We start from the raw sequence: 19,147 nt of genomic DNA, 5'->3' as shown, positions 1-19,147 counted from the left end.
TACAGATTACAAATTTTCAAATTTAGACAGAGCAGACAGACATGACGAGGAACCAGAGTCATCTGGTACGCATGTGTTACAGAACTATGAGGGCCAATTAACAGATATAGACAGGGTTTCTGTGGAGGAACACAACACTTCTGGTGAATTAGAACAGGCCATTTTTCCGAAAGGGCAACTGCCAAAAGTTGGTACAAAAGTGACATACTTGCCTGAAGGGTCTAGTCAATGGAAGGATGCAACTGTTATTAGTAGAGCAGGGAAGGCCACTGGAAAGTATAAACATTGGTTGAATGTACAGCATTCAGGGGAAGGAGTCAAGACAATGGATTGGGAAAACCAAGTTCAAAAATGGAGGGCAGAGAAACGCAGTGCCAGTTCAGATAGTACATCGGAAAGTGAACAGATCTGCAGGAAAAGGTCAAAAACTATTGAAAGGACATCCCACAGCAGAAGGGAAAGATTAAGCAGTAGCAGTACAGAACGAGATACCAGGCGGGAGAGGGGACGTAGTTTGTCAAGATCTCGGAACATGAGTAAGACTACGAATACTAATAGGAGTAGAAGCCCACATGCACGTGAGATTTTGGTGGCTTCAAATAAATTAGATAAAAAAGTTATTAAAGAAGCTAAACAGCAAGAATTGCATAGTTGGAGTGAATTTGGGGTATACACGGAAGTACCGGATAGGGGACAAAGAGCTCTATCCCACAGATGGATTTGCATGGAAAAGGTTCTTCCGGATGGAACTTATAAGGCAAAGGCCAGGCTTGTGGCAAGGGGATTTGAAGAAAACGTAGAAGATCAGGATTTAAGGGTAGATTCACCTACAGCAGGAAAGGTTATTTTGAAGATCTTCTTGGCTCTATTAGCCACAAAGGCATGGGAAAGCAAATCTATAGATATAAAAGCTGCCTTTTTGCAGGGGTATCAGCTCCAGAGAGACATTTTTCTCCGTCCTTCTATAGAAGCAGCTAACACAGAAGTGGTACTCTGGAAGTTGAACAAATGTGTATATGGATTAAATGATGTATCTAGAGTCTGGTATTTTTCGGTAAGGTCAGTTTTGTTAAAGTTAGGCTGTTGCCAGTTGAAAGCAGATCCTGCAATGTTTTACTGGCACTATAAAGGAAATCTTTCTGGCATTTTTATGATGCATGTCGATGATTTTTTTGGGGGTGGGACTAGTGATTTTGAAGCTATTGTAATCTCTGATTTGAGGAAAGAATTCAGGGTTGGAAGTCAGGTTTCCGGTGCATTTAAATATATTGGACAGACTAAGTTAGGGGCAAGTTTACGTCAGCAATCTTATTTGGAAAGCATCACCCCAATAGCAATTAGTCGTGACCGAGTTTCACAAAAAAACGCAATGGTTTCAAAGATAGAAAAAGAGCAACTGCGAAGTTTAATTGGGCAACTGAATTGGTTAGGTAGACAGACTAGACCAGACGTGAGTTTTGATGTCTTAGAGTTGAGTACAAAAATGAATGATCCCAAAGTGGAAGGCATAATAAGAGCAAATAAAGCGTTGGTCAAACTAAAAATGCAGGAGTGTGTTTTGAAGTTCCCGGTTTTAGGTGACCTTAAGCACTTGAAACTCATAGTTTATAGTGATGCGTCCTACGCAAATTTATGTGATGGGGTTTCAAGCACAGGAGGTTTTATAATTTTCCTTTTGGGGAACAATGGTAAATGTTGCCCGCTTGTGTGGGAAACAAAGAAAATAAGGAGAGTGGTAAAAAGCACTTTGGCTGCTGAGACGTTAAGCCTTGTAGAGGCGGTGGATATGGCCTTTTATACAAGTATGATATTGACAGAAATTTTGGGATTAGGGGATTTGGGTGATACACCTATTGACTGTCACATTGACAATAAATCCCTATGGGAAAATGTGCACTCTACAAAAAGTGTCAATGAAAAGAGGTTACGGATAGACATTGCAAGTTTGAAGCAGATGTTGGACAGAGGGGAAATAACAAAAATTAAATGGGTCGACAGGAGCTATCAACTGTCAGACTGTTTTACGAAAAGAGGGGTGAGTTCACAGAAACTTTTGGATATTGTTAATGAAGGGCGCTTGTTTCTGTGACTTTTTTTCTTCTCTTTCTCGTCCAAACAAAAAAAAAAGAGGGGGGAAATCATGTGTGTTTGAGCTTCTTGAAATTTTGTTTTCACCTAATTATTATTTTTCTCCAAGGAAGGGGAGACTGTTAAGTAATGGGTTAAGAGACATTGCAATTAGTTGTCTCATTTATGTTAAGTATCCATTAATTGACACTGATATGTAAAGGGGCTTCAGGTGGCCTCTGTCGGGTGGTGTGTTGTTAAGAGTTTTGTGCAGAGGCTGTGGAAGTGAAATAAATGGTGTTTGGTGAAAAGGAACAAGAACTTTAGACTCTTCATATCACAGCAACTAAAACGGCTAACACAGCTGTGTGCTAGCACCCTCCCGGCATCTGATGAGAAGGTGGTTCGTATCTGCGAGGAGACAGCCAAAGACCCCCTCTTGCAGCGTATCATGCACCACCTCGCCAATGGCTGGCAGAAAGGGCAGTGCCCTCAATATTACAATGTAAAGGACGACCTGACGGTGATTGATGGTAGCCTCCTCAAGTTGGACCGGATTGTCATTCCACTCAGTCTCCAGAGCTTGGTGCTCTGCCAAATCCATGAGGGACACCTGGGCATCGAGAAGTGCAGACGCAGAGCCAGGCAGGCTGTCTACTGGCCCGGTATTAGCCAGGACATCTCGAACATGGTCCTCAACTGTGCGACCTGTCAACGCTTCCAGCCAGCGCAGAACAAGGAGATGCTCCAGCAGCATGAAATCGAGACTACGTATTGATTATTGACTATTTCTCCAATTACCCTGAAGTCATGAAGCTCTCAGACCTCACATCTCGGACCGTCATCAAGGCCTGTAAGGAGACGTTCTCCAGGCATGGTATCCCACTCACTGTCATGAGTGACAATGGCCCGTGGTTCAACAGCCACGAGTGGTCTATGTTTGCCAAGTCATACCATTTCAAACATGTCACTTCCAGCCCACACTATCCGCAGTCTAATGGGAAGGTTGAAAAAGGGGTGCACATTGTGAAACAGCTCATCTGCGAGGCCGCGTATTCTGCTTCTGACATCTACCTCGCGCTGCTTGAGTACAGGGCGGCCTCATTGTCCACTGGCATATTGCCGGCTCAACTCCTGATGAACAGGGACCTGCGGACAACACTTCCAGCCATACACTTGCCCAACCTGGATCACCTCCCGGTGCTGCAGAAGGTGCAGCAGCTCCGAAACCAGCAAAAGTAGGGCTATAATGCTCATGCCACCGATTTGCCCATGTTATCCCCGGCAGACACTGTCAGGATCAAGATACTGGATGGTGGCTGGTCTGCTCCAGCTGTCGTTGTTCGACAGGCTGCGCCCCGCTCGTATGTTGTACGCATGGCTGATGGTTCTGTTGTGCAACGAAATAGACGGGCACTGCGCAAAGTTGCCTGCCCGCAACCGCTTTCTTCTCCGTTTCTATCTGTTGTTTTGCCACCTCCAGATACCTCGAACTACGAGACCATCAGTCAGGCTTCCATCCCGCCTGGCAAGGCGCCGTCGTCCCCACCACCACCTCTCCGTCGGTCGACAAGGATCTTACGCAAGCCCCAGAGACTGGACTTATGAACATTTGTTTTGTTTGCTATGTTCTGTTTTCTCACATTAGACAGCTGTCTTCACATGTAAATGCGTTCACATATGCCACCGCTTGTAAATATGTTAATATATGCCACCACATGTAAGTACGTTCCCATGTGCCAACAAAACATAAAAAAAGGGAGATGTCATGAAATGCAGACATGCAGATAATGATATACAGACAGGCAGCAAATGACCACAGAGAACAGGACATGACCAATGAGCAGGCAGGACACTCAGGGGTGGTATCTCACTATAAAAGACACGAGGCACTCACACTCCACCTCTTTCCACTGATGAACATCTACAGAGTGAGTCAGGGTGTATGTACAGTATCACATCTCCAGCACGTGGCTAAGAGCTAGTCTGGTTCAGTCATGGTAGCCACACTTAGGTTAGCAGAGAGTCGAACTCATAGAGAACTTTGCTAACTGTGCTACTGGTTCAATAAATCAGATTGAACTAACTTCAAGGTCTGGAGTATCTTTTGGGTAAAGCTACATCCAGTTGCAGTCTGTGTTATCCCAGAGTATATAACACATCAGTCCCTTGTTGACCTTGATTGATTTGATTTATTGTCACATGTACCGAAGTACAGTGAAAAGTATTTTTCTGTGGCCAAGGAAATGTATAGTACGTACACAGTAGACAAAAAATAGTCGATAGTTAGTGATTGCGAAAATGTACACCATACATCGACATGGGGAGGGGGGGGAGGGGCGACTTTCAACCAGTTTATCGTTTTAATATGTGACAACTATAATAGTGCAAACAAATTTCATATTTTGTGCTTAAATCATTTTTTTTGCAGCAGACCGCTTCCATGAAATTATCCGATTTGTGCCTGCGTGCGCGTAGACTCGAACCGCTTAACGAAGTTACTTTCGTATGTTGACATCTCAAGGAAAGGTGTGAGGTGTTGACATAATCGAGCAAGTGTGCACACACACAGCAGTACAGGCCCGGCTGGCCATCTCTTCCAGCGGGGCGCTGGTGAGCGCCACCAACCGGTGGGTGATGCCAACAGCGACCGGATTCCAGCTCCCTTCTCCTCCCCCCACCCTCCGCGTCCCGTCCCGCCGCTCAGCCAGCCGCGCAGGCGCGCTGACCCCGGCAAGGATTTTTTTTTTCTCTCCTCTCTTTCTCGCTCTCTCTTTCCCCTACCCCCAGCCAGGGTGGCTGCGCGCGCCTCCGGCGGGCTCGTGCCCGACGCCGAGCCAAGCCAGGCCACGCCTCCTTCGCCGAGGCGGCGGCGGGGGGGGGGGGGGAACGCGGGAGGGGGAGGGTCGGGTCGGAGGGATGTGCGTCGCCCATGTGACGCGGGCGCAGCCAATCCTTGGCGGGGAAATGCCGCCCGCCTCAGCGCTGTCGCCATTACGCTGGCTGCTTGTGTCTGTCTATCTGTCTGTATGTGTGTTATGTATGTATGTGTGTGTGAGTGAGGGAGAGAGGGTGGGCGAGCCAGCCAGAGAGAGAGGGGAGAGCCTTCAGCGAATAACTGGCGGCGGTAGCAGAAGCGACTGATTTTTCTTCTAACTTGTGAGGTGGACGGCGGCGACGACGACGAAGAAGAAAGAGGAGGAGAAGAAGAGCAGCAGCACCACCACACCAAAAAAAATGATAAATAATATAATATATATGTGGTCATCATCAGAAGCTGGGGGAGCCTCCTGAATTAAAGCGGCGGACGCCACTCCTTCCATCGCTCCGGAGAGATCTTAGTTATAAATCTTTTAAAAATAGATATTTATTCGTTTTCTTTCCCCTCTCTGGTGTTGGTGGGCGGAGGAGGTTTTTTTTGTGTGTGTTGGAGGAGAAGAAGAGGTGCTTGTTTCATCCCTCCCGGGTTCTATCGTATCGAGATATTTTTCCAATTTTTTTTTTTGCAAAAAAAAAGCAAAGACGGAATCTTTAATTCGACCTCCGGAGAGAAAGTCATGCACGGAGCATGACTGCAGCAAACTGGGTGGCCAACGGTGCTAGCTTGGAGGACTGCCATTCGAATTTATTCTCTCTGGTGAGTGTGTGTGTGAGAGAGGGAGACTGAGGAGAGAGAAAGAGAGAGGGGCCTTAGGCTGTGTGGGAGCAGCCATTTTCTACTAATGGTTTAGCATAACCGTTTACATGGCCTTATTTTCCTGTCTGGAGTTTATTCCCTAGTTTCTCCCCCCTCCCCCTCTCCCTCTCTCCCTCCTCCCCTGCCCCCCCCCCCCCCTCAACTATTTTTGATGTTTACGCCCCTCCTCTTCTTACCCCAACCTCCCCTCCCCTCTCCTAAAAGCCTCCTCTACGTATTGCATATTATTATTTTCCCTTAACCGAGCTGGAAGCTTTTAATCCACCATCTTGTACTGGAAAGATGTCTGCATATTTGAAACCGAATTAAAAGCGTGTTTTTTTCCCCCCCTCTCGAGGGTGGGGAGGGGAGGGTTTAAACGTAATCTGTACATGGCAACTCATACTGTTTTGCCGTTTACATGGCATTTATTTGATATTTGGTCTTATTACTGCACCGCCACCGTCCTTAGATTTTCGGTGCGCGTTTTTTCAGTACTTCCATCTGTAGTAATAAATCATGTCCCTTCTCTGAAGTTTTAATGTTATGTACTACTTCTGCATTGATCTTGTAGCTTTGAAATTTGTTTCCGCCACCCTAATCTGTTTCGATTCAGTGCATTGTTTAATCCACCGTTTTTCTTACAAACGAGTCACCATAATAGTCAAACCATTTTAAATGTTCACGGTGCATTCTAGCTGACGCCTGTACGCAATTTACATTTCCTTATTGCGTGCTTTGTACAAACGTATTCCCTTATGTTTATATGTTGTGGATTACATCTTTTGAAAATCGTTTGAGGTTGCTGGGTGTTTCATTCAAAATTAGTGCTCTCCTTCAAAATTAATTTTAAAAATCTTGTTTAATGCATTTGACATTTTTCCTGTGGAGGTTTTGTGTTTTTATACAATATTTTCAGTTTTTAAATATCAATTCTTGATCGATCAGTATATATTAAAGTTCTAACTGTCAATGGTTAGCTGACAATGCCAATAAATATTCTGCCCTCATTTATATATTGTAATTGATTACAATTTGTAATTATATTTTGACTTGGAGTGAATATGACAATGTGTCATTAAGCATTTCTGCCAAACTTCAAAATACCATGCTCCACACAATAGATTTAGCTTTAAATGGGGATTTTTTTTTTTTTTCTTGGGACCTTTATTAACATGTTTCTCAACCAACAGGCTGAACTAACTGGCATCAAATGGCGTAGGTACAGTTTCCAGGGTCTAGGGGGCTGTGGTCCCATCATCTCAGCACCAGCTCAGGATGATCCTATTCTGCAGACCTTCATTAGATGTCTACAGGCCAATCTGCTATGTGTATGGCGACGAGATGTAAGACCCGAAGCCAAGGAATTGTGGATTTACTGGTGGGGAGAGGAGCCGAATTTAGTTGATATAATTCATCATGAATTACGAGGTGAGTTTCATCTTTCTTATTCAATAAAAAGGCTGTATTGTTGGAGGAGTTTCCATGATTGATTACTACTTCTCTGGCATGCGCTGGCTAAAATTTTGAAGAGGCATGTGCAGTGGACCAAATGTTTAAGTGGGTTTTCTTTTCCTTGCAAAGTCATCTCAAATGTTTATTTGATTATTTCCAGGTTGTCTTTAAAAATGTTTTTATGTCCGTTAATTCCAGATAGATTCCATTGTGCACACGCACACATATATCATATATTTATATCCCTTCGGATTTTCAACACAATTTATCAGAACCAGCACAGACTTTGAATAGAATATCTCCTTGGGAGGTGTTAACTATGAAATGGACCTTGTTGTGGTGTTTATTAACATTCTTGTGTAGCTTCATATAAAAACATTGAAGAATGTAATGAAAATATTTGTAGAAATCTGGTCCACTCACCTATGTAAACTTGATTTCTAGTGCTGTAAATATTTTGGGTGCTTGGAGTTTAGATAGAGATGCATTGTTTTAACAGTGGTTGGTGGTTTACAGCTTTTGGTCTCTGGAAAGCTCCAGAGAGACCTACTGCAAGGTAATTTGACTCTTGTCAGCAGGAAAGTTGTATGCTATTTACTGAGAACATTTTTAGAATTCCTAGCTATTAGCTCACATTCTCAAGATTTAAAATGTTATAATTTGCTTGTTACATGTGCACAGCATGTTATTGCCATAGTAAATGATTGTGTTTTCAAGCCAGATGTAGCTGATGCTTCATTTAATTTCTGTGAAAGAGTGATTGCTTATTTGCATATTTAAAAATGGCAGTGGATAGAATAGGAACTTGATCTGCTTTGTGAAGATTTTCTGGATAGTGAATTTAGCAACCTGGAAACACATTTCAGCTGTTGGGGAGCCCCCTTAACCAGCGATCAAAGAAAGAACTTGGGCAGGATGATGTGGTAGGCAGCAGCTGTGAATTTTTGTTGTGTAGCGGCATGTCGTGGCTGCGGTACTTAAATCTGTTGTTTGTACACTTGGGTGAAGAATAGTGGAAGTAATGCAAAGTAACAATGTAATGTGGTTGATGAATATCCTTGAATACTGTATAATGAGCCAATAAAACTTCTGCCTATCAGGTTTTTGAATAGAACACTTGTATTCCTTTTCAACACTTAGGTATTAGTTGTGGAAAAGTTAGGTAACAATCTTTTGTGATTTTAAGACTACACTATCTATCTGGTTGGAAGTAGTCCTGGTGACTATTTTTAGTCTTATTTTGACCTTTGGGTTCTGTTGCCTTGAATCTTTGTGAACTTTGTACTTTTTTTTCTCTGTATACATTATGTTTGCATAGGTGTTAACCATGAATGAAAAAGGGCTTCACATTATGCATGCAAAGTAAAAATTTGTGTAGCTTCCACTGGTAGTACCAGTTGTTCTCAATCTTGCCCTTGCCTGGGGTGTGGTGATCCTCCAGGTTAAATCACCACCAGTCAGCTTTCCCCTTAAAGGGAAAGCAACCTATGGTCATCTGGGACTATGGTAACTTTACCTTTACCCCACCAGTTGTGATTAGTTTTCTTTTGTTATCCATACAGGACTCTAGATAGGGGCAATCTAGCTTTGTACATCAATTGAGAGTTGGCAAGGAAAGTCTGAAACATTAATTTCGAAATCTATACATTGGCCTTAATTTGTTATGTAGCTTGGTTACTTGGTATCTATTGTAAAAATGTCATAAACCTGACAAAACTGTAAAATGTTTTGAGAAAGATTAAACTTGCAAGAATGGTAATAGTTATGGCATTCTGTCATGGAATTTAAGCATTGTTACTAAAACCACACTAAAACTTGGTAAAACCACCTTTGCCATTGGAGTGACACTGACCTAAGCTTTTGTGCTTGAAGGAATATGTATTTGCTCTTTTCCTATTATAGCTAAACTAGGTTAGATTGGTCTAGGTATTTCAAATATATTAATGTATTGCTTTTTAATCCCATTGTACATCTCGTGTCATTTTTCTACTTTCTCCATATTCAGTGTGGTTATTTGATATTTGCACTGATTATGGGGTGGTGGGGGGAAAACTTGCGAATCATTTTTAAGCTTTGTAAATGACCAGTTATGACTTAGTTTTAGATGTGGATACATTATTGTTTGATCTTCAACCCGAATTTTAAAACCGCATTATATATCCTCTTATCTTTAGTCCTGAAGTGTGTCTGCAAATATGTTTGTATGATTAAGTCTGACTTCATTGACGCTTGGTGGGATGTTACTGGTCACAAATGTTTCCATAGTGTTATACATTATTTGATGAAGCAAATTGTTGGCATACTTTGATAAATTTGATTATAATATGGTTTGTTAAAAGAAGATTTTATAAATTAACTCGTTGCGTAAAAATATTGGACTCAAATTTTTGAAAAGCTCTATTAGTTTAAAGTCTGAATATGTCTTGAAATATCAGCCTGTGATGTTTATATTTTTGGGTGGCTTCTTATGATCATTCATTGCTTTCAAACAGCTGTGAACAAGTGTTTAATATCTTCCTGAAGCCTCACCAGAGACTCGAAGTTGACTGTATCCAGGTATACACAGTAAAATTGCAACTCTCAAAGAAAGCTTGCTGCAATAGGGTGTTATGGTAGAGCTTGTAGCTCTGATTTCTGGCTATTTATCAGCATTAAACTTCTCACATTGGAGACCTAAATGTAGTGTGAATCCCGGCCCTGGTCACTATTCGTGTGGAGTTTGCACATTCTCCCTGTGTTTGCATGGGTTTGGCCCCCACAACCCAAAGATGTGCAGGTACTCTAAATTTAGGTACTCTAAATTTATTTAAAAAAAATTAATATGCCTGAAAACTGAGCCCTTTTTGGAGTTACTTAAAGGAACTGAATTGAAACCTGGGCCATGGTGAGTGCTGTTGTAGCTGTGGGTGAAGCTTTAAGCAAATAGAACTGTAAGTGTATTGTTTGAATGTGCAGTCCTATTGTTTCATCTTCATTCACACCAAAAACTATTTCAGGATCACTGAAACATCTCTGAATTTAGAACAGCCACTGATATTAACACCAATAAATGCTATTATTCGAATGAACTCATTTATGGGTAAACATGCAAAATGCACGAATGAATCTTTTAATTTAGAATTTTATAAAAAGTCAGCAAAACTTGGTAAATCTGTATGAGTCTTTACATTGAGGATAATTGTATATTTTGAGATTAGCTTTTTTCTGTGAGTTTGGTGGATTTTCTATTCTGAAGAAAAGGAAATCCATTGCACATTGTTTGCACTTAGTTTAGTAAATCGGCCATAGTATTGCATACAGCAAGTTAGGAAATGATAAGTTAGGAAATGATAATTGTAACTTCTCTTCAGTTGCATTCTTTCTCTCAAGCTTTTTTTTGTTTCTCTTGGATGATGTGCTGGGAAAATCAACTATTAATAACTGCCGGTGCCCTGCCCCTTCTAACATGTGCTTCCCTTTCAACTCCTTGTTTCCTATCTTTTCTCCTACATATTCCTCTTCCTATTATTCCTGAATTACGTTTAGCTTCTCCACTTTATACCAGTTACCCAGCATCTGTATCCTTTCTCCCTTTGAGCACTTTCGCCAACCTCACCTTTTTAACACTCTGCATTCTCCAAAGGCAAGTGTAACAGATTTTGATATCTAATTACTGCTGCATAGCCGAAAACCTGTATCGGTTCACGCTTTTGAGTTTCACCTTCGACGCTAAATGAGAAAATGCTTTGGTGCAGTCATGAATACTCTGGGGGGATGGTAGTTTCTGTGATGGAGCATGATTGTCGCTTATTTCCTGGCTTCTTTGCAGAGCTGTCAGTTTTTTCTTGGTTCAAATGCATGTTGAATCTATTACAATAAGGAATGTTATGAATTGCAGAGATGTTACAATCTTTCGCTCCAAGAAACCTTTCTTCCCACCCACTCTCCAAAAACCCATACGTAGCCCATATCAGTGCATGTATCAATGTTGTTTCTTTCAGAACTCCACGCATATTGTGACGGTTCACAGACTTGTTATATGTAACTTGCCATGGTGTGAAAAATAAACAATTCATTGTATCTCTTTCTGGGGGAAAGGCATTATGTTTTTTGTAAACACAAGGTAAAGTTTTCAGTTTGTGTAAAAGTGGCATTTATTTCCGATCTAAGCAAGTGTTTTGTCAATGCAGTTTTTTTTGTATCTAATTTTATCTATTGTGGTTTGAGTGAGATCTAGGTGTTCCATTCTACAGTTGAAAAGGGGCCTATGATTTTTCTGCCCATTAAACAATGCATATGGAATGCATCGCTTCCGGGATAATGTTTCTTATAAAAGTTGCAAGAGTGTTTTTGTATTGTGGCAGATCATGAACAAAATGACCGAATTAGCTAGTCATGGCATTTTTTTTTCATGTAAACCTTCATGGCAGATACTCTGAATAATGCAGCTTGGATAAAAATTAGGGAATACAGTCATGCACCATTTAGATCCAGCTTGTAATTTTTCTTCAAAACAGGTTTAAATAATTAGTCTTTGGTTTTGGCATTTTTACTCCAGAATCCAAGCGGTTATCCTTTTTAGCCTTTATACTTAGAAACTTTCTCTTGACTGCAGGATTACTATTTTGCAGACATCGTATTATCCTTTCTTCTTGTGAATGGAACCTCTAATATATTTTTAAAATTCTGCTGGATGCTGATTATTGCATGCACATACTTGGCTGCATCCTTAACATGTACAGGAAATAGTTCAAGAACTGTTTAGACTTGTATTTACAAAGTGAGAACAATATATTTTGGATAATAAATTGGTGTATTTTTGCACACCGCTTTGAACCCTTACATCGGCATTGTGCAACATATTTTTATTGTTTCCATGACAGCAAAATAAAGCTAACCTTGTGTTATAGTAGCTGTCAGTGAACCATTAAAATTCCAAAGATTGTTTAAATCATTTTGAAAATAATCCTAAAATGTTTTGAACATTGGAGAAAATTTAATTCTTTACATTTGGCTTGTTAATAAAAGCTCCAAATAGTTCCTATATTATCATTTTTATGGTAACCATAACTGACATTTTATGAAATTAATAGCTTAGTAAAGTTATCCATCTTATTTGTAATTGAGTCTGAGTAAATTAAGTTTGATAGCAGAATAATGCTCAGGGCCCTGGGATTCAATTGATATCTTTTTAATGAGAATAGCATTTAAAACTTTATTCAGCACAAAATTCATAAGATCTTTTGTTTGGGTTTTATTTCCCCACCACCTGATCTGCCCTGGCCCTCTTCTGTATCCCCATACCCATTACCTGACTGAGCATTGTCTCAAATTGTTAGCTGTGACGTCTTTGAACAGAAGTTTAACATGTCTTGGTAAACCTGCTAATCTTTATGATGTTTTATATTTGCATAATGTGAAGCTATTAGTGTTGTATTGTAAGTAACTAGATAGATTTTCAGAAGAGGTGGGGCAGGGGTGTGGAGTGAGGGAAAGTGAGTGTAATCAAGCCATTTACTTTCAAGATTGTACAGATCCTGAAATGTTGGCAGATTAACACTGCTGTGTTCCTGTCAGCATTTTGTGGCATTAGTACCCTTTTTGCATGACCTCATGAATCAAGGACTTAATCTGTGCTGTCAACAGTCACTTGTGAAAATATTCATTCGAAATAGTGTATATTTCATTAGTATGAATTGTAGTTGCTAGATTCAGACGATCATTACCTACAAGATCTTTGTGTTTATGAATGCCTCAATGATTTCTTGAAACTCGCACCTAGATTTCTTTGTTCATCGATTTCAGGATGTAGTTAGTTGGAATTCTGAGGAAAGTGGTATGTTGGGTAATGTTCCGTAAACTGAATTTTTATGTCCTGCAGCATCAGTGCTTCTCGTACCCCATATATAATCTATTGGTTCTTTGGTTGTAGAATCCAATGTGTGTAGATTGGATAAAGCTGCAAGATTTTATGAATCTTGAGTGATGTTGCATTTTATCGTTTGCTTAAAATTCTATATTTGTACACTTTAATGAAAAATAAATTGATTTCTCAACAGCTCCTCGCAGATGTTAATGCCTACAAATTGGCTGCAAAAAGCTGTTTCCTAGAGTCTGGTTCCAATAAATAGTGCAAAGTCCAAATCTTAGAACTGGTGGCCTGGAGACTTGGTTGGTCAAAGCAGCTCAAAAGATTACATTTCGGGCACAAATTGAATTTCTGATTTATTTTTCTGTCCAACATTGTGCTGGAAGTCGGCATTGCCTCCCAAAACTGGCCATGCCCTGATTCTAGTTAATTAACCTGAGAAGTTTCCATTAATATTGCCCCTTCGCTGGCCTTCGAATAGGCTCTTAAAATTGAGGTTTTGTTAAATGGACACCGATATTCTCATATTTAAAATACTTCTAAATATTTTTGTTAAATAAGCCACTGTTTATTATATACTAGTGTAACTAGTGAATGATTTTTGTTTTCAGGCAGTTCAGTTACTTAAAATCTGCTTGTTCACAGGAGATGAACTAGACACTGATTAAAATTGCATGTTTATAATGAACCTTCAGCTGTATTAATTAAAGCTGTTCCAGGTTACTGCTCTTAAGTATTTAGGACAGTATTTTTAACATGGAATTAAGACTCAATTGCTGTCCAGTGGCACTGGTTCACAGACTTTATGCTCAGCAATATACAAATATGTTTGAGTCGAAACTTGAGCAAATAAATATCACTTGTGAAAGCTAACTGTTTGCACCTGGATGACTGCTACCAAATTGGAACATAAACATAGCTGTGGATTGCTTGGCAGCATAATTTTAAATCGGTTACTTAGTTTCGCACGAAAAAGCAGTTTCAGAAAAATACATGTTGGTGCCTGTTTTACTGCCTGTTTGGCTTTGTCTGTGTGTGTGCCTGTTTTAGTCTATATCACTGTGTCTGTCTCTGTCGTACGGTATTCAAATCTCTCTTCAATGCTACTGTTCTATCTCACTCCATTCACTTGGTGTCTCTGCCTAAATGTCTTGCTCTCTCAACCTTCTTGATGTGCTCTGTGCCTCTTCCCTCCTCTCTGTCATGTTTGCAACTTTGGAGTGGCTACACATGCAGGAAATTGTACTTGTGTGCTGCTGTTGCCTTTGGCCTACTCTATAAACGGTGCAGACTTGCAGGAGAGGAGCTAGATTATAATATAGGACTGCTACCAATAAAATAGTGTAAATGAGAAATGTTAGTGTAAATGAGAAATGTTAGGTGTTACTGCAAATGTAACCGCAAGCTTGTTCCTGTCTTTACATGTTGCAATAAAAATGGGGCTTTTCATCAGAGAGCACAACACATGGCCTGACGGAGATTGAAAATAATTTTGTTTTGCCCATCAAAATATATTTTATATGTTGAAATTACTTTAATGTAATTTTGCATTTTGATGACACACTTGTCAATTCTACTGTTAATTTGTTTATTCAAGTTGATCATGTTATAGTTTTGTGTCGTGCAAATACATGTAAATGGTTATGATATAGTCGGGAGAGATGGCTGCAGGGTGACCAGGGGTGGGAACTCAACATCCAGGGCTTTGACAAAGGATCATCTGGACTCGAAACGTTAGCACAGTTCTGTCCCGACAGATGCTGCAGACCTGCTGAGATTTTCCAGCATTTCCAGATCCAGGGGTATTCTGTCTTTAGGAAGGACAGGCAAAAAGGAAAAGGTGGTGGCATTGCATTTTAGTTAAAGAGGAAATTACCGCAGGAGTGAGGAAGAATATTAGCTCTAACAGCGTGGAATCTGTATAATTTTTTAATAATCTTTATTGTCACAAGCAGGCTTACATAAACACTCCAATGAAGTTACTGTGAAAAGCCCCTAGTCGCCACATTCCGACGCCTGTTCGGGTACATAGCGGGAGAATTCAGAACATCCAAATTACCTACTAGCACGTCTTTTGGGACCTCTGGGCGGAAACCGGAGCACCCGGAGGAACCCATGCAGACGCTGGGAGAATGTGCAGACTATGCCCAGACAGTAATCAAGCCGGGAATCTAACCTGGGACCCTGCCACTGTGAAGCCATAGTGCTAACCACTATGCTACTGTGCTAGGGAGAGCTGAGAAACACCAAGGAGCAAAAAACATTAAGGGTTGCATATAGTCCCCAAACTGTTGTGGTGATGTTGGTAATGACATTAAACAGGAAATTAGAGACACATGCAATAAAGGAGCATCTGTAAATATCAATGATTTTAATCTGCATATAGATTGGGCAAATCAAATTAGTATTAATAGTAGAGGGGGAACTTCTGAAGTGTATAAGGGATAGTTTTTTGGACCTTTACATTGAGGAACGTACTAGAGAACAGGCCATCCTAAACTGGGTATTGTGTAATGAGAAATAAATCTTTGGCAATCTAGTTGTGTGAGACCCCTTGGGGATGAGCGACCACAACATGGTAGAATTTTTCATCAAGGTAGGTAGTGAAGAAGTTGAATCTGATAAAGGAAACCATAATGGTATGAGGTGTGAGTTGGCTATAATAGTTGGGAAATGTTACTAAGAGGGATGACGGTGGATAGGCAATGGCAAACATTCAAGGAGTGTATGGATGAACTGTAATAATTGTTCCTGTCTGGCGTAAAAGTGGAAAGGTGGCCAAACCATGGATTGCAAGGGAAATTAGACATAGTATTAGATCCAAGGAAGAAGCATACAAATTGGCCAAGAAAAATGCAGACCTGAGGAGTGGGAGCAGTTTAGAATTCAGCAAAGAAGGACCAAGGGATTGATTGAGAAGGAGGAAATAGAGTATATGAGAAAGCTTGCGGGAACATTAAAAACTGACTACAAATGTTTCTATAGGTATATGAATAGAAAAACATTGGTGAAGACATGTCAGAAATGGTGGAATTTATAATGGGGAACCAAGAAACTGACCAACGAAATACATTGTTTCTGTCTTAATACAGGAGACACCGATATCAGAAATATTGGGAAACACCGGGTTCAGTGAGAGGAAGGAACTGAAGGAGATTAGTGTTCGTAGAGAAATGGTGTTGGGGAAACTGATTGGATTGAAGGCCTATAAATCCCCAGGGCCTGATAATCTACATCCCAGAGTAGTTAAGGAAGGGGCACGAGAAATAGTGGAAGCATTGGTGGTGTTTTTCCAAGATTCTATAAACTCTGGAACAGTTCTTACGGATTGGAGAGAAGTTAATGTAACCCCACTATTTTAAAAGGGAGGTTGACAGAAAGCAGGGAATAATAGGCCAGTAAACCTGATGTTGGTAGTCGGGGAAAATTCTAGAATCTATTATCAAAGATTTTATAGCAGGGCAGCATAGTGGCGCAGTGGTTAGCATTGCTGCCTCACGGCGCCAAGGTCCCAGGTTCGATCCCGGCTCTGGGTCACTGTCCGTGTGTAGTTTGCACATTCTCCCCGTGCTTGCGTGGGCTTCGCCCCCACAACCCAAAGATGTGCAGGGTAGGTGGATTGGCCACGCTAAGATTGCCCCTTAATTGGAAAAAATGAATTGGGTGCTCTAAAATAAAAAAAAAAGAAGATTTTCTAGCAGAGCACTTAAAACAGTGGCAGGATCAGACAGAGTCAGCATGGATTTATGAAAGGGAAATAATGCTTGACAAATCTACTGGAATTCTTTGAGGATGTAACCGGTAGAGTTGATGAGGGGGAGACAGCGGATGTGGTTTATTTGGACCTTCAGAAGGCTTTCGACAAAGTCACACAGAAGAGATTAGCGTGAAAAATTACAGGACATGGGATTAGGGTAGTGTATTGAGATGGGTGGAAAACTGTTTGGCAGACAGGAACCAAAGCAGGGATAAACTCTTGGCAGGCTGTGATGAGTGGGGTACAACATATCCGTGTAGGGACCCCTACATGGATATTCACAATATAAATAGTTTAGATGAAGGAACTAAATATTAAATCTCCAGATTTGAGATGACACAAAGCTGGGTGGGAGGGTGAGCTGTGAGGAAACTGCAGTGATCCTTCAGTGTGATTTGGACAAGTTTGAGTATAAAAATAAATGGCAAATGCAGTATAATTTGGATAAATGTGAGGTTATCCATTTTGTGTACCAAAGACAGAAAGGCAGATTATTATCTGAATGGCTATAAATTAGGAAAGGGGAATTTGCAGCAAAACTTGGGTATCCTCGTACATCAGACACTGAACGTCAGCAGGCAGTAAAGAAGGCAAATGGGATGTTGGCCTTCATAGTGAGAGAATTCGAATGCAGGAGCAAGGCTGTTTTGTTGCAATTATACAGAGCCTTGATGAGGCCACACCTGGAATATTGTGTGCAGTTTTGGTCTCTTTATCTGAGGAAGGATGTTTTTGCTCTAAGGGGGTGCAGAGAAGGTTTACCAGACTGATTCCTGGGATGGCAGGACTGACGTATGAGGAGAGATTGAGTCAGTTAGGATTGCATTTGCTGGAGTTCAGGAGAATGCGTGGGGATCTCATAACCTGCTAAAATTCTAACAGGACTGGACAGGGTAGATGCAAGAAGGATATTTCTGATTGGTGGGGGGTGTCCAGAACCAGGGATTGCAGTCTGAGAATACAGGGTAGACTGTTTAGGACACTGGAAGAGAAACTTCACACAAGAGTATTTGACTTGTGGAATTCACTACCACAGAAAGTAGTTGAGACCAAAATATTGTATGTTTTCAAGAAGCAGTTAGATATAGCACTGGATGAAGGGGATCCAATGATCTGGGGGGAAGGTAGGATCAGGCTATTTGAGTTGGGTGACCATGATAAATAGTGTAGCAGGCTTGAAGGGCCGATTGGCCTCCTCCACCTTCTTCTATTTTCAATGTGCTTTAATTAGTCTTTGGAGTGTTATTTGAGGAAAGATCAAAAAGACTAATTCAATGGTTTTTACACTTGTTTAATCTTATCTGAATCAACTCAATCTTGGAAGATTGTGAAGGTTCAGTTGCATAAATATCTGGTTGTTGAAGATTTGAAGTTACTGGGAAGCAGTGATGTAGTGGTATTGTTACTGGACTCGTAATCCAGATACCCAGGGCAAGACCAATGCCCTCTGAAATGGGAGGGCAGTTAGGATCGGCAATACATGCTTGCCCAGCCAGCAATGCCAACATCCCGTAAATAAATTAAAAAAAAAAAAAAAAACTGTCACTTCAATTTCAGTAAGATGAAATGTTGGACAGTTTGTTTGTATTAACCTCACTTGCATGCTTAGTGTCCTAAAGGTCAGATGGGGTTACGGGGATGGCGTGGACTTGAGTGGGATGCTCTTTCCAGGGGCCTGTGTAGACTCAATGGACTGAATGGCCTCCTTCTGCACTAAATTTATGATTCTATGAATGGCACAACAGTAGAAAGGGAAATTCTCAAATACTTACAGCCAATGATGATTTTGAGGAAGCGATTGAATGTATTTTAAATCCATCATTTGAATTTAAATGTACACCAGTGGAGGGTATTAATTGGATGGTTAGCTGAGCACATATAAAGAGACATTTACTTGCACAAGTTGAGTGGAGTCAGGAAATGTATACCTGTGGTGCTTGAGTCTGGATAAATCTATTCCAAGTTCTAATTTCTTCCTTCATCAACTGAATATCGAGTGCATAAGATAACTTAGCCAAATTTACTACTGATATAAAGGTAGACAAATTAGTTGTCTGGAAGATGGTCTTAAAAGGGGTATACATTGGTTGTGTGTGGGCAGAAATTTACCAGATGGAGTATAATGTGAGAAAACGTTAGATGGTTCACTTTGGCAGAAAGAATAGAAAAGCAGAATATTATTAAAGGAAGAGAGACTACAGAATATTGTGGTACAGAGGAATCTGGGTGTTCTTGCACATGGATCACAAACTTAGCATGCAGGGACAGCTGATAAGTAGGAATAGTGGCGTTCATTGCAAGAGGAATGCAATATATAAGTAAGGATGTCTTGTTGCAACAATTG

At 40.7% G+C, this 19,147-nt stretch overlaps 1 protein-coding gene across 1 annotated transcript in view; it reads left to right on the top strand.

Annotated features, from left to right (window-relative positions):
* The first annotated feature begins 5,062 nt into the window (after positions 1-5,062).
* The window catches only part of LOC140408846 (mediator of RNA polymerase II transcription subunit 13-like), a 325,611-nt gene continuing 311,526 nt past the window's right edge, over positions 5,063-19,147 (top strand). The window contains exons 1-2 of the mRNA XM_072496607.1: positions 5,063-5,704; positions 6,937-7,174. Of these exons, the coding sequence (XP_072352708.1) occupies positions 5,636-5,704; positions 6,937-7,174 (307 nt within the window). The 5' untranslated portion in view covers positions 5,063-5,635. The remainder of the gene's footprint in view (positions 5,705-6,936; positions 7,175-19,147) is intronic.

This window comes from Scyliorhinus torazame, chromosome 1 (assembly GCF_047496885.1).
Source record: "Scyliorhinus torazame isolate Kashiwa2021f chromosome 1, sScyTor2.1, whole genome shotgun sequence".
In the NCBI taxonomy this organism is placed as follows: domain Eukaryota; kingdom Metazoa; phylum Chordata; class Chondrichthyes; order Carcharhiniformes; family Scyliorhinidae; genus Scyliorhinus; species Scyliorhinus torazame.
This window is presented reverse-complemented; position numbering and strand designations above follow the sequence as displayed.